Raw genomic sequence first — 16,072 nt, 5'->3', positions numbered from 1 at the left:
GATAAGACATTGCGTGTTTGTTCCTTCATTTCACCACGGATTCGTTTGTAAACAAGAGACTGGATTTGCAGACAGGATGAGATTACATGAATGAATGAAGCAACACACTGTAAGTAAAAATTGTGAGTAAAAATTATTATTATTATTATTATTATTATTTATATGACAGTATAGCATTGTTACAGATCGTTTGATATCTATTGATTATGTGTTAGTGTCTTAGAGCTGCAACTAACGATTATTTTTTCTGTCGACTAATCTAACGATTATATTTCCGATTAGTTGACTAATCTAACGATTATTTTCCAGATTAATCTGATAATTCTTTTTTACTGATTATTGTATTTCAAAGAAGGTAGTGAATTTGTATATTATTTTAACATGAAATCAATGAATGATGACAATATTAATTGTATTTCAGGAAGGGTAGTGTACTTATGCCATTTTACAATGAAATATATGAACACAAGAAGCATTTTAAACATTATGTATAACTAATGATACTATTCATCATAAAATGTATACAGAGTAGGCCTAAATAGGAAATGTTGTTTACTATAATAGTTGAGTAAGATTTACTTATTGATTTGTGTCAATAGTAAACGAAAATGCACTTGTATTTATCTGCAAAAGGTTCACATACAGGAGCTTTCAGCATAGTGTTAATGTATACCTAGTAGTCTATTTTGAAAATTTACATGTGCATAAACAACGACTAAAGCTGCCAGAAGTTTTTGCCCAAACTTCAAAGACACATTTAAATGATTAAAACTAGAGGCATATCTTCACTTTAATGTTACTTTAATCATGTAAACTACCTATATATACAGCATATTATGTATGCACGTGTGTTTGGGACAGAGGGGAACCCGGTCGCATTTGCAGCAGATATAAGCTGCCCATAATAAATAAAAGCACGAGACGTACTGGGGTCGGAGAAGAACACCGGAAAATGTGACCGAATGAACAATATTCGTCTGTATTTGCAATACACACGCCTAGGTTCAGCTGCGCGAGACAAACACTGGCAGTGTGAAAGCCCAACGGGCGCGCGATGCTCCCGCTCTCCACACGCACAGCTTCTGCTCTGCCACCGCGTGCAGTGTGAAACCGGCGCTACAGAGCATACAAAGCACAGTTTTATTCGGCTTCTGTTTAAAGTACTCCCACACTTTTGAATGTCGCATCTGGCTTTATATGATAAATGATGATGTGGACACGTCGTTGTAGCCCTAACGTGTCTATCTGAACATAACTTAGCAGACTGTCACAGGCTGAAGCCCAATGTCCCGGGTCTATGTGTTTTCCAGACGGGCTACCAAAACGTATCACCAGCCTGGCGACGGGCTTAAATAGCGAAATAACATTCCTTTCTTGATGTGTGTTGTTCACTCTATTGACTTGTTATTATTGTGACTTGCCATTCATTGCGGGTGGATGAGAGATTAATCATTGTGTTTGTTTGATGAAGACATTTTGTGAGCCCTGTAGAATGAATATTTCCGGTTGCCGTTTCCCACGCGCTTTCAAAACAATCCCTCACGTGTACTCACAGGGGAGCACAAGCTCATTATAATATGCAAAGCTTATCCAATCATAGCAGTGGGCATTTACTTCCAAGTCTTCAGTGCGGCACACCCATGAGAGAGGCTCAAAACCAGGGTAGAAAATAGCCTATTACTTATTCATCGTGATGTGTTTGAATATAAAAACCACGCACACGTCATAAGTTGACCTTAGACAACAGTATACTTTTTTTTTTTTAAAGCCAGTTCATGACCCCTTTAAAGAGTTAGTTCACCCAAAAACGAAAATTCTGTCATTTATTTCTCCGAAACCATAAGACCTTCGGAACACAAATGAAGATATTTTTGATGAAATCCGAGAGCTCTCAGGCCCCTCCATGAACAGCTAAAGCTTTGTTTGTTTTTTGCGCACAAAAAGTATTCTCATTGCTTCATAAAATTAAAGTTGAACCACTGGAGTCACATGGACTATTTTATCGATGTCTTTCCTACCTTTCGGGGCCTTGAAAGTGTTCATTAAATAGCTGTCCATGGAGGGGTCAGAGAGCTCTCAGATTTCATAAAAAATATCTTCATTTGTGTTCCGAAGATGAACGAAGGTCTTACGGGTTTGGAAGGACATGAGTGAGAGTAAATGATGACAGAATTTTCATTTTTGGGTGAACTAGCCATTCAACTCTCTCCCCGCCAGCGTTGTTGAAAAAAAAGTTGCCAGCCACCGCCAGGGTTTTTGATCATTTTGACAAAAATGTAATGGCTCATTATCTAAACATGCAATGTATCAAAAATAAAGAATAAACCCTCTGCTTTTAAACAAAACAACTGTTTTATTCTAGCTTCATACATTGCTTTTTTATCAACACTTGAATATGGGTAAGTTTCATAAAAAAAACATTTTGAACAAAAAGCTGAGAAAATCAAATTTTTGTCAAAGACTACATTCAGATCAGTTTCAGAGTGATGATCAAACTCAGATTGAGTAGATCAAGTCCATCAACACCCCTAATGCTTGCGCAGTCCTATAGCTCTTTCTGGGTCGACATTTCATTCAGTAACATTAGGCAGTTTTGATTTATATGATGTTTAATATGTTTATGATCTCGTTATTTTACATATGCATCTGCTTACATACAATCGCTTGTTTTTTTGCGTCTTCCTCGCATGTGTTATGATCAGGAGATTCTGTACTCATTCAGAAGATGCGTAATAGTGCCTCCTAGCGTCTAAGAATGAAAACACGGAAACCTGGAAAATTCTGTGTTTGGCAGGGAAGCGTTTTCTCAAAAATAACGGAAAATTCTGTGTTTGGTGGGGAAAGAGTTGACAATGCAAATGAGATAAAACACTAGCAACACCAAGGTCATAGGTTCGTTTCCCAAGACAAATACTGTATACACGACCGTTTGGAGTCTGAAAGATTTAATATTTTAATTCAGCAAGGATTCATAAAAAATGCCAGTAAAGACATGCTGTTCTTTTGAAGGTTTTATTCATCAGAGAATCCTGAAAATGTCTTCTTCTTTTCCTTTTGGCTGTTCCCTTCAGGGGTCGCCACAGCGAATCATCTGCATCCATCTAGCCCTATCCCCTGCATCCTCTTCTCTCAGACCGACTACCTTCATGTCCTCCTTCACTACATCCATAAACCTCCTCTTTGGTCTTCCTCTCGACCTCCTGCCTGGCAGCTCTAACCTCAGCATCCTTTTACCAATATGTGACCAGTCACGGAAGGTAGGGAAACAAGTTGGTTCTGGGGCATTTTGAGTTATTTACAGATTCTGAAAGTATAGTCTCCAAGCTTTCCAGTGATGTGTAACACATGGAAATCTGATAATATTTGGAGAAGTTGTGGCCATTTGAAAGTAGGCACTCCAAAAAGCTTAACAGGGAGAAATTTGCCTCTAAAGATTTTGTTCTCACCTGCTGGGAGTGACAATAGGGCTCATTTACATCTCATTTAGATAAGCCATACCCCCTGTAAAGCTCCCCCTGTAAAGCTGCATGGTTACAATCGGACCGCATACTATTAATAATAAAGGATAATGTGCATTGTAAATGTCAGTAATTTATCTTTTTTGACTAAAAATGATTTAGAGGCTGAAATATGTGAGTTTTATCTTTTTATAAAACCTTTTTATTTGTTATTTGCTGGTTTTCTACATAAACTTGGTGAATTGATTTCATTGTGTAGCATTGGGACTTTTTAACAGGATTCTGTGATAACCGTCATGATCAACTATGATAAACTAAAATCAACTATAATTATGTGTTTTTATAGTATAATATGCAAAGTACAGTTTTCTATAAGAAAAAAAATGTCTCTGACATTTAAGGATAACATAGGCCTACAAAGGCTCTTTTAGGTCTAAAACAGTTTGGATAGTTGTTAATACAGCGTTCCCACAGCGTGGTTAACTTCAAATTCAAGAACCTTTCAAGGACTTTACTTTTGGCCATATGACAGAGGTCTGATATTCTATTTGTCATATTTCTGTTTTGCATAAAACTGAAGAATATTTGGTACATCCTATACTGTATTCTAAAATGATCTGATATTAACTTTTGCATGGATTTTATTGAAAAGAGCTTAGGCTCATGTAACCAGTCTATTTTTGCAATATTTCACGGTGTGTCTGTGAAACGCTGAGGTACCGTAGTGGTTTTGTGCGCGCGTGAACATCATGGCAATGTACAACACAAAGTACCTCACGCGGGAAACACTTAATGTGATGCATAAATGCAAGTAACAAACGTAAATCAAGCATAGTCCACGAAGTGTTGGCGAAATAACACATTATCGGACCGGAGAGAATAATATGGAATTTCTTCCAGAAAACTTCTTGCACAAAATAAATTCAAGCACTTTCAAGGACCTGTATGTTTGTTTATTTTCAGTCATGTCATTGTACTCAGCCCTCTCTTTCTGCACAAGGGAAAGATGATCGTGTTGGTTCTTTACTGTTTCAGACATTGTGTTATCTGGGAGATTTGCACTTCGTATCAGCTGCTCGTTGCTCGCTGCTCGTGTATCAGCCACCAGGGTTGCCAGGTTTTCACAACAAAACCCGCACAATTGCTACTCGAAACTAGCCCAAAACAAGCCCAATCGCGTTTCAGGTGGGCTTCTCCGGTAAAAATCGCATTTCAGGGGGTAAAATATGTGTTTTTTTGGCATGGTTGCCTACTAAAATTCACATTCCCGGGGCTAAATATCACATAATTGGGGTCGCTTCAACCCACGGACATGAAAAACGGCGGACTTGGCAACACTGAGCCATGCTTCCCTTAGAGGGCGGGACAATAACAAAAGAGAAACACGCCTCTGCTGCATGCTAGAATCTCCTAAAAACAAGGCGATTTCAACCTCAAAGTGTATGCTTTTAAATATACCAATACTGCTATCTCAAACATGGAGAGGCTTCTTCATGATCTCAACTAACAGATTCGGTAAAAAAGCGAAAATCACCAATTTTGAAAAAAAAACGCTTCATTCTCATTTTGCTCGAAACTTGTGCTGCCGACTTGTGTCCCTGGTTGCCGTAACGGGTCACATATATTCACTCTCCCTTCTCTGAACATGTCCAAACCATCTCAACCTGGCCTCTCTAACTTTGTCTCCAAAGCATCTCACATGTGCTGTCCCTCTGATGTACTTATTCCTGATCCTATCCATCCTCGCTACCTCTAGCTCTTCCACCTGTATTTTCCTCAGTGCAACTGTCTCCAAACCATACAACATCGCTGGTCTCACTACTGTTCTGTACACCTTTCCTTTCATTCTTGCTGGTACTCTTTTATCACACAACAGACCTGAAACTCTTCTCCACCAATTCAAACCTGCCTGCACACGCTTCTTCACCTCTTTTCCACACTCCCCATTGCTCTGGACTGTTGACCCTAAGCACTTAAAATCCTGCACCTTCTTTACCTCTTCTCCCTGTAACCTCACTGTTCCACTTGGTTCCCTCTCATTCAAACACATGTATTCTGTCTTGCTGCGACTAACCTTCATTCCTCTTCTCTCAAGAGCAAACCTCCACCTCTCTAGACTTTCCTCCACCTGCTCCCTGCTCTCACTACAGATCACAATGTCATCCGCAAACATCATAGTCCATGGAGATTCCTGTCTGACCTTATCTGTCAGCCTGTCCATCACCACCGCAAACAAGAAGGGGCTCAGAGCCGATCCGTGATGCAGTCCCACCTTCATGAAGTCCTCTGTCTCACCTAAGGCACACCTTACCACTGTCCTACTGCTCTCATACATATCCTGCACCACTCTAACATACTTCTCTGCCATTCCAGACCTCCTCATACAATACCACATCTCCTCTCTTGGCACCCTTTCATATGCTTTCTCTAAATCTAAAAAAGACACAATGCAGCTCTTTCTGACCCTCTCTGTACTTCTCCATAAACATTCTCAAAGCAAATAATGCATCTGTGGTGCTCTTTCTTGGCATGAAACCATACTGCTGCTCACAAATGTTCACTTCTCCCCTTAGCCTTGCTTCCACTACTCTTTCCCACAACTTCATTGTATGGCTCATCAGCTTAATACCTCTGTAACTTCCACAACTCTGCACATCTCCCTTGTTCTTAAAATTCGGCACCAAAACACTTCTCTTCCATTCCTCTGGCATCCTCTCACTCTCTAAGACCTCGTTGCACAACCTAGTTAAAAACTCTATTGCCATCTCTCCTAGACACTTCCATACCTCCACTGGTATGTCATCAGGACCAACTGCCTTTCCTCTCTTCATCCTCTTCAAAGTTCTCCTAACTTCACCCTTGCTAATCCTTTCTACTTCTTGCTCAACAATATTTGCCTCTACAACTCTTCTCTCCCAGTCATTTTCCTCATTCATCAGTTCCTCAAAGTACTCCTTCCATCTTTCCCACCCTCCTGTCACCTGTTAACACATTTCCATCTCTATCTTTAATCACTCTAACCTGCTGCACATCCTTTCCATCTATATCCCTCTGCCTCGCAAACCGATACACATCCCTCTCACCTTCCTTACTATCTAACCTTGCATACATGTCATCATAAGCTTTCTGTTTGGCCTTTGCCACCTCTATCTTAACCTCACGCTGCATCACATTGTCCCACTTCTTCCTAGATAACCTCTTCCTCTGGATACTCTCCTGGACTTCCTCATTCCACCACCAAGTCTCCTTGTCTTCTTTCCTCCTTCCAGATGACACACCTAGCACCTTCCTACCTGTCTCCCTGATCACTTTGGCTGTAGTAGTCCAGTCATCTGGAAGCACCTCCTGACCACCTAAAGCTTGTCTCAACTCCTCCCTGAAAATCACACAGCACTCTTCCTTGTCCAGCTTCCACCACTTTGTCTTCTGCTCTGCCTTTGCTCTTTTCATCTTCCTCACCACCAGAGTCATCTTACACACCACCATCCTATGCTGTCTAGCTACACTCTCACCTACCACTACTTTACAATCGCTAATCTCCATCAGATTACAGCGTCTACATAAGATATAGTCCACCTGTGTGCTCCTGCCACCACTCTTATATGTCAGCCTGTGTTCCTGCCTCTTCTTAAAGTACTTGTTCACCACAGCCATCTCCATACTTTTAGCAAAGTCTACCAACCTCTGTCCTTCTGGGTTCCTCTCCTGAAGACCAAACCTGCCCATCACTTCCTCGTCCCCACTATTTCCTTCACCAACATGTCCATTGAAATCTGCCCCTATTACCACTCTCTCACCGCTGGAAACAGTCTGCATCACTTCCTCCAACTCACTCCAGAATATGTCTTTCTCCTCTTGCTTACAACCTACTTCTGGAGCATAGGCACTAACAACATTCAACATCACACCTTCAATTTCCAGCTTCAGACTCATCAACCTATCTGACACTCTCTTTACCTCCAGAACATTCTTCACAAACTCCTCCTTCAGGATCACTCCTAATCCATTTTTCTTCCTATCCACACCATTATAAAACAGTTTAAACCCTGCTCCAATGCTTCTAGCCTTGCTCCCTTTCCACCTGGTCTCCTGGACACACAGAATGTCGACTTTCCTCCTCTGCATCATATCTAACAGCTCTCTGCCTTTACCTGTTTTCAGTCCTAAACTCCTGCATTTCCTCCTCTCTCTCTGCCTATGGACACGCCTTCCTCCTCTCGTTCTGCGACCAACAGCAGCCCAATTATCACCAGTGCCCTGTAGGTCAACGGCACCGATGGCGGTCGTTGTGGACCCGGGCCCAGACCGATCTGGTATGGAAGTCATATTCGTGATTCGCATAATGGATTTGGCAAAAGTTTTACGTCAGATGCCCTTCCTGACACAACCCTCTCTATTTATCCGGGCTTGGGACTGGCACAAAAGTACACTGGCGTGTGACGTCCTGTGGCTAGATTAGAATCCTGAAAATGTATATATCATTTTCCACAAAGTTTTATGTTTTATTAATTGTTGTTAACATTGATAATAAGTAATGTTTCTTGAGAACCAAATCAACATATTAGAATGATGTATGGTGTATCATGTGACACTGGAGACTGGATTAATGGCTCCTGAATTCAGTTTTGCCATTACAGAAAGAAATTACATTTTAAATTTAAATTTTATTAGTTCTGTTTTACATTCATTCAGCCAGCCAAATGCACACAAACTGTTAAAGAAAATAAATTATGGAGAAAAAAATGCAAGTGTGGGGTCCCACGAAATTCATAGTGTCATTTCAAAAGATGTGTTGAGAACTGTGGAACATTTGTTTGGATTTCCTTTCACCCGTGAGTGGAGAATGGAAAATCCGGAGTGGAGTTGGAGCAGAGTGACAATGCTTTGTCACTTTGAGCAGTGGAAATTGCTCTCGCTCCGCTCCACTTACTTACTCCCCTGGCTTCCAGGCATGTCAGTCAGTCACGGTGCATCGTGAGACAGTGCACAGTTTTCATTTAAAAAAGCGTTTGACAGATATGAATAATCACACTCTAGAAATACTTTCCGCTGACCCTGACGCGTGCTGAATGTAAATGGACACTATATTTTTGTTTACTCTACTACCCTCATGCCATAGTTTATCTATTAATTGAGTTCACAAAATTGCAGCGAGTGACAGAGATGGAAGGCGAAAGGATATTGATATTCACCCTCATCTCTCTCTCTCTCTCCCTGACTCTTCCAGAGGGAACTTTTACCTCCAGAGGATATTAACATATGGGAAACAGGGCCTCCATCTGTCTGTTCTCTCCCTATACATTATTGCCTCTTTATATATTTCAGCTATCCCACCATGTGTTTCTACATTTAGTGTGTTATTCATAAGGAGTTCGCAGACATGAATCTGTCTGTGTGAGTGTGTGTGTAATGGAATGTGTATGTATGTGTATGTGTATGCTTTCACAGGGACGATGAATAAGGTCAGTGATCTACAATCTGGGGACAGTACCGGCACCGTTAACCGTTTGTGACCCCCCTGAGAGACATTTTACCTGCAGCCATCTGCAAGGGAGACCCACCGTGCAAATTAATTATCTTGAGAGAGAGGGCATTTGTGTGTGTGTGTGTGTGTGTGTGTGTGTGTGTGTGTGTGTGTGTGTGTGTGTGTGTGTGTGTGTGTGTGTGTGTGTGTGTGTGTGTGTTGGTCCTGAAAGTTAAATAGAGGAGCTGATGGTCTTGTAAAAGTGTTAAAAAAAATTTGCATTGAGTTGGGTTATTGGGATTTTACATTGGAAATCACATTGCACATTATATATTTTGTATCCATATTAAAAGTAATCATATATTGAAAATTATAAAACATTATTATATTAATATAATATAAATTACATATTTATATAAATCTTATATTATTGTGTGTTTTATATATATATATATTAGGGATGCAACAATACAGTTAGTCCACAGTTCAATACATACCTCGGTTTTTAACCACGGTTTTCGGTTCTGTTCGGTTCTGATAGCTTGTCACATCAGTTTTTTGTTATTCTATTCTTAGGCGACAGGAACAGCAAGAGGGTTAAGGAGAAAAAAGACAATTTTTTAATTGAAATACTCTTTCTTTATTTTACTTAAAATAATTGAAAAACCTTACTTAAACTTAAAACTTTACTTAAAAAAAACCCTTGTACACATTCCTAGTGTATTGTATAATATATATATATATATATATATATATATATATATATATATATATATATATATATATATATATATATATATATATATATATATATATATATATATATATATATATATATATATATATATATATAAAGTATAGTATATATATAAAGTATAGTATATATATAAAGATTTATACTGGCAGCTCAGAGCTGTACAGCATTTAAGTATGAAATTAAATGAATAAATGTAAAAATAAAACACTACATAGACTTCACTATAAAATATACACTGATTCTTATTAAAGCTACTGTATTAAAGTTTTTTAGTCAAGAGCAGTGAGTGATTTTCTCTTTGTCTTTTGTTGTTGTATTAACATTAAATGGATAGTTCAGTAATCACCAGTGTTGTGCGTGAACGAGTTCAAAAGAACGCGTTCATTGAACACGCTCATTTTTTCGTGAACGTTGAACTGAACGCAACACATTTTTTAATAAAGAACTTGAACGTGAATTAGTTCACATTATGTGTCATGAACGGCAGACATCACTGTAAATGAACGTTGGAATTTGTTTTCCATTGAAAACTGAGTGACATCTGTTTTCTCTTTTGAAACGCAACGAGAGAAAGTTCCTCCCTCCTGTATTCTCGCTGGTGCCGCTTAAATCATGTATCACCAGACAGAAATGGTTTTGACATTGTGTGCGCAATGCATTGCGGGCAACGTAGTGTCCGGCTGAGAATTGAATAGCATACTGGCTTCCGCACAACGTTACCCGTGATGAATGGGCTTCATGCACACTCTCTTCCGCATTCCAAGTCAGCCAGCTAGGTCACTTCCGGTGCGCGTAGCGTCAATAGCAGCTATGGCGTTTTTCACCCGGTCGCTTCAAGATCTACCTAGGATGACGGTCAACGACGTGAGTCGAATAATCCAAACACTGTGTCATACATCGACAACAAAGAAGGAGAAGGGCTTCAAGCTATACGTTTCAAGCTACATTCATAATTATGAAGGTAAGATCTAACGTTAGACGTGTAGTGTTTATATTCCCTTAGCATGCATGCTATGTAACGCTAGCGCAGTAAGTGAAAATTGTATGTGTCTGTCTAATATTGTGTGTCAATCACGTACATTTTCCTAACGCCATTGTCAATCTCAGTTTCAAACAAGGATTCAAACACAGGAGAGGTAACCATTAGGGCTGAGTGCTACCGATCAATGAGGAAAAGCCAAAAGCCTCACAGCTTGAGTGTAAGGGAAAGTTATCCTACAGGTTCAGAGCAGGCTAGTTTATGAGACAGGTTCTGTTCGTCAGATCAAGTTTCTGTGAATCATCGCATGTGATTCTGCTAAAAGCTATTTTAAATACATATTTTGATTCATATACCATCAATAACACTGGTGTGTTAGAATATTTATCAATATTTAAATATGTACGCTAAGCACTGGGATTCACAGAAACTGAGTTCTGTTTTGTTACGTCTTTGACACACGTTCTGTGTCCCTTGTTATTTAAATGAGTAGAGTGAGAATAATAACAATAATAATAAATAATAATTTGGCTACAATTTTTACCTCCCCCAAATTTAGTTGTTTTTTTTATTTTGCTTTGTAAACATTCTCACTGTACTCATCCATTCTCCTTTTAAAAAACTGTACTTTTATTCTATTGTAACATATTTTTGTATTTTCACAGATTGTGTTTAGGGATGCCCGTCCTGTACAGCTAGAAAGCTGCCAGTGTAGCTGTGTGGCAGGTACAGCTTTGTGTAATCATGTTGCAGCTCTGTTGTACCAGACTGCACATTATTGCCAGCTGAGTATCACCTCTGTTCCCCCAACACACAGCTGCACAGAGACTGAACAAAAGTGGCATAAGCCAAGAACCATGGTAACGTTTCTAAAAGAGTACTTTGATTAAATTGATGAAAATGTGTGTTTATTGATATCCTTTTTTGTTTACATGCAGGGTGTTAAACCTGGTCTGGTCAATGACATGGTGATTCTTTCAGCCAGACCCAAGGAACGAAAACTGGTAGAAGGCATCAGGTTAGTACTGTTGATATTATCATAAGTTGGCTTGAACTTCTTCCTACTCATTTTTGAACATGGGAAATAGTTTTTACTGTTATGTACAATAATTTTGGAAGCTTGTACTGAGAAGTCCATGTACTTACTTATTTGTTATTTTAATTGTATTGTATATATGTAGGTTTGTATGCTTTATGTATATTCATTTTTTTTTTCATGTTCAAATAAATAAACTAAACAATAAACAATCATTAAAGACTTTTTCTGTAGTAATCATATCAGTGAGACCTCAGATAAAGTAATCGTGTGATACATTGCATTTCAACATTCATTGTTAGCATTTTATGCTCTCAGTTGTTCAAGCAAGAAAGTCAAAAACATCCCTTCAGACTTTTTAACATAAAAATCATTAATTTATATTAATTTAGTTTGTTGGTACAACTTATGTATAACTAACTTAATGGCTCTTTTTTTTTTGTCTTTTCCATAGGAGCAACTTGTATAAGGGTGTCAGTTCACCTCTGCCTGAACTTTCCACACTCAGGGTGGATGAAGTGTACCGTGATCTTCCAAGTAATGTGGCTCCGCTAATAACAACTATGGCTATGGACATTAATGTTCCTCTGGTTGACTCTGCATTTGGAAAAGTGCAAGAAGGAAGCGTGCTATCTTATCACATGCCAGCAAAGAGAGTGCCGAAAACATGTCCACACACAGATGCTCCTTCTCTCCCACAGCTCCCACTTCATGGTTACAGGCTGGGGCCCTCTACCTGCTCTTTTGTCTGCACTGAACATCAGCAGCACCACATGATGTCCCTGGAAACAACATTAGAGACAGCACACAAAATTGCCTATGGTACAAAAGAGCAGAGTTCCTGCATTGAGTGGCACCAACTAAGGCGGCCCCGCATCACCTCCTCCAAATTCAGAGAGGTCTGTCACACCAGGGCACAGAGCTCTGCTGAAAATCTGGCAAAAAGGCTTCTGAGACCTAGCCATCAGACTGCAGACATGCGGAGGGGGCTTGACATGGAACCTGCAGCAGTAGAGGAATACTGCAGAGCAAGGGAGGTTAACCACTATCCCTGTGGCTTCCTTATCCACCCTGACGCACCCTGGATAGGGTCATCACCTGATGGCATTGTGTATGATCCAAAGGGACAGTCTGTGTTTGGCCTTGTTGAAATTAAATGCCCCAATGTAGCAAGCTATGTTGACTGCCCATATATTAAGATCAGTGAGGGTAGACACACATTGAGAAAATCGCATGCATACTTTTGGCAGATCCAGGGCCAGATGTTGATTTCTGGTTTGGACTGGTGTGACTTTGTTGTCTACGCACAGGAAGACATGTTTATTCAGAGGATTCCCAGAGACATTGAAATGACCAAAACAATGAAAGAAAAAATAGACCATTTCTTTTTTTATTGCTACCTCCATGCTTACCTAGATAATTAGGCTATTAACATCTATCACACTTTAACAACCTTCTGTAAATATTTCTCTTACTGTCAGTTCTAATTATTTCATATATATTTGTACATATGTTTGGTTCAAGTTTTATTGTTCATTTTTAGAAATCTATACACAACTGGAACTGATACATATTTTTGTCCATTCCCGGGTTTGGGTGTTTGTTTTTTACACCTTCAGTTTCTGACACATCAATGAGAGGCATGTAATGTATATTATATTTCATAGTACTGAAAATATTGTAGTGTGTGTATATATTATTAATTCATTAAATTACATGTTCCTTCCTATGAATGTTATTTTGTTGTTGTTTTTTTAGGTAATGGTTCATAACAACATGAAGCAAATTTAACACAAGTCAAATCATTGTAACTATTTATTATGTAAACATTAATCAGTTTATTATACAGATAGCTTGAAAGCACCGATGAACAAAAGTACTTATAAAATACAAATGATTCAGTACTTATATTCAAAGAGTATGTGCAATGTACAGCAGTGCATAAATAACATGAGGTACTATAAAATGCAATTTATAAAAAGTAATATACAAAGGTACATTTAAACAAAGTGGTTATAAAACTTTAATAAATAACCTATGGCCATTTGTATACATTTGCAAAAGTTAACAAACTGATTAGATAGATTTCTAGACAAATTGTGGTCAATTTTATACATTTAAAAAAAATAAATAACTATTTACAGACACTGTGTTTCTCACAGAACAAGTGCTATGCTGGTTTCTTTGCCCAAGCCTTTACAAGAGGCCCGTTTTCATAGTTTGTCAGGAGACAAGCAACAGCATACAGCTGATTAATGTTGCCAAAAAGCCGAAGTGGAATCTCTGTGTCAAAGAACTTGTGTTCCTTAACACGGCGTATTAGACGCTCAACATGCACCCTGAGGCGTGCAATTGTTTGAGTCTCCCTGACATCACAGGCAGACATCTGGGACCTTCCAGAGAGAAATGCTGGCCTATAAATCTTGCAAGGGACAAGGTCATCAACAAGGAAACCTCGGTCAACCATAATGGCCATCCCAGGTCTCAAAAGGGAGAGAATTCCAGACTCTCGTGTGATTTGTTTGTCACTGATGGAACCAGCATACAGTGGAGAGATAAATGTGACCGCCCCATGTGGAGCCACTCCGAGCAGCCCTTTCAGCGTACAGTGGGACTTGTATGCAGAGAACAGTTCACTCTGGAGAAGAGGTGATGAAGGGCACTGGCACCTCAGCTCCGTACAGTCCAGGATGACTGTAGTGTCTGCATAGTCCTTGAACTCAGCTGGCAGATGTTCCCTTATTTTCTCCTCTGGTATCCAGATCCTCACAGACCCTAACACAGTGTACAGAAAGTTGCTCCACGTTGTGATGATCCGACTGACTGTGGACTGGTGGACTCCATACCGGTCAGCAAGGTCACGTTGTTTTGAACCCAGCGCAAGGTAGTTGAGAAACAAGAACATCTCATCAATGGGCTGCAGGGAACGAGTCTGTTCAAAAGAAAAAAATTTACATTGAGAGCAATGTTCATTATCCCTGAACTTTAAGTTGTATTGTATGGTCCATGTAAATAAGTACTTACTACAGTGGAACTCGGCTCTGTAAAGGTGCCTCTCTGTGCTTGAGTCACACTGACCATATATGGCAGCGAGGGTTCTATTAAGGCCCAGAATCTCATCAGCAGGTCATAGGATGCAAATCTAAACGAATACAATTTAGATATTAGCATTTATATCTTGTATCATCATTTTATATTTTATCATTTTTAATTTTCAAATAGTTTGTCATATATCGGGACTTAAATAATGTTTATCAGTCATTCTGGGAGACACATCCAAGTGAATAGGGAAATAAATTATACATCAATATTGCTATGAAATATTAGATATTATGAAAATGTCAATTATTACTCCCATTATTCTCTCTCTCTCTCTCACACACACACCACTACACTATCTCGCGCTCTCTCTCTCTCTCACACACACACACACACACACACACACACACACACACACACACACACAACCATATCTGTTGCTGCAAAAGTACTACAGAACAATCAGTATGTTTGACAATAACACCGATGCAAGGATACTGACAAAAGTTTAGACAAGTCAAAGTTTAGTTTAGTCCATCTAGTTACATCTTACCTTGTGAAAAAACGTATGTCCTTGTCTGAGGCAGCAAAACGATGAATCCCAAACCGCTGACTCATTGTCAGCTTGTCGACTTGTTCCCTCAGCTTCAGGATCTCCTCTCTGAGAGACATGTTGTCCTCAAGGGCTAAATCAAAAACGGCAGGATCTGGAGCAGAAGCGTAGTCGTGGTCCATGAGGATATCAGCCACCTTGCACGCTGTGTTATCTCGCGACACCGCTGGCGGCGGCCGCTCTCTCCTCTCCCATACCCCCGGTCTTGAAGTGGGAAGGGTGAAATTGTTCCACTCAAACAATGCTGGAACAGCTCCCTTAACTAATAGCCGTCTCCCTGTCTCGGACCCTGGCTCACGAACATCCTCCTTTTTAAAATGCCGGCTACATACTCGGGTATGGGGAGTAACTGTAAAGTTGTCCCTCCGGATAGCGACAAGCCATTTTCACCTTATTTCCGCATCAGATGGAAATGTGTGAAAACTAAGTACTTTGTTGTACTTACTTGAGGCTTGACACAGAGGCACACAACAATGTTCAGCTGTAGTGCTGTCGGTTCGCTGGAATTTAAACGTTTTCTTTGCCATAACGCTATCACTTGGGCCTTGGGGACAAAAAAATCACCTCAGCAGTATGAAAGCGGAAGTAGCTTAGCTGGCGGAGATTTTAGCGGAAGTACGTAATCGCCTGCGTGTGCATATAGCCTATTGCAGCAGAGCGGGGTAGGCATAGCAACGCCGCGTAGCAGGCAACGACGAGAGCGCGGAGGGCTAGAGGAGCGAGAGA

The 16,072-nt window shown here is 39.8% G+C and overlaps 2 protein-coding genes across 2 annotated transcripts; one reads left to right on the top strand and one right to left on the bottom strand.

Annotated features, from left to right (window-relative positions):
- Positions 1–10,404: 10,404 nt before the first annotated feature.
- On the top strand, positions 10,405–13,432 carry LOC307123312 (uncharacterized protein). Its single transcript, XM_079811824.1, has 4 exons — positions 10,405–10,640; positions 11,324–11,518; positions 11,597–11,676; positions 12,149–13,432. The coding sequence occupies exons 1-4, from the start codon at positions 10,635–10,637 to the stop codon at positions 13,116–13,118; spliced, it is 1,251 nt and encodes a 416-aa protein (XP_079667950.1). The 5' UTR covers positions 10,405–10,634; the 3' UTR covers positions 13,119–13,432.
- Positions 13,433–13,781: 349 nt separating this feature from the next.
- On the bottom strand, positions 13,782–15,732 carry LOC307123445 (putative nuclease HARBI1). Its single transcript, XM_079811978.1, has 3 exons — positions 15,287–15,732; positions 14,719–14,836; positions 13,782–14,626 (listed from the first exon to the last, which is right to left on the bottom strand). Exons 1-3 carry the CDS (start codon positions 15,466–15,468, stop codon positions 13,865–13,867), a joined length of 1,062 nt encoding a protein of 353 aa, XP_079668104.1. The 5' UTR covers positions 15,469–15,732; the 3' UTR covers positions 13,782–13,864.
- Positions 15,733–16,072: the final 340 nt, after the last annotated feature.

The sequence above is a fragment of the Gobio gobio genome, assembly GCF_949357685.1.
Source record: "Gobio gobio genome assembly, chromosome: 3".
NCBI lineage: Eukaryota > Metazoa > Chordata > Actinopteri > Cypriniformes > Gobionidae > Gobio > Gobio gobio.
The sequence above is the reverse complement of the archived record's forward strand: the minus strand, read 5'-3'. Positions and strand labels throughout refer to the sequence as shown.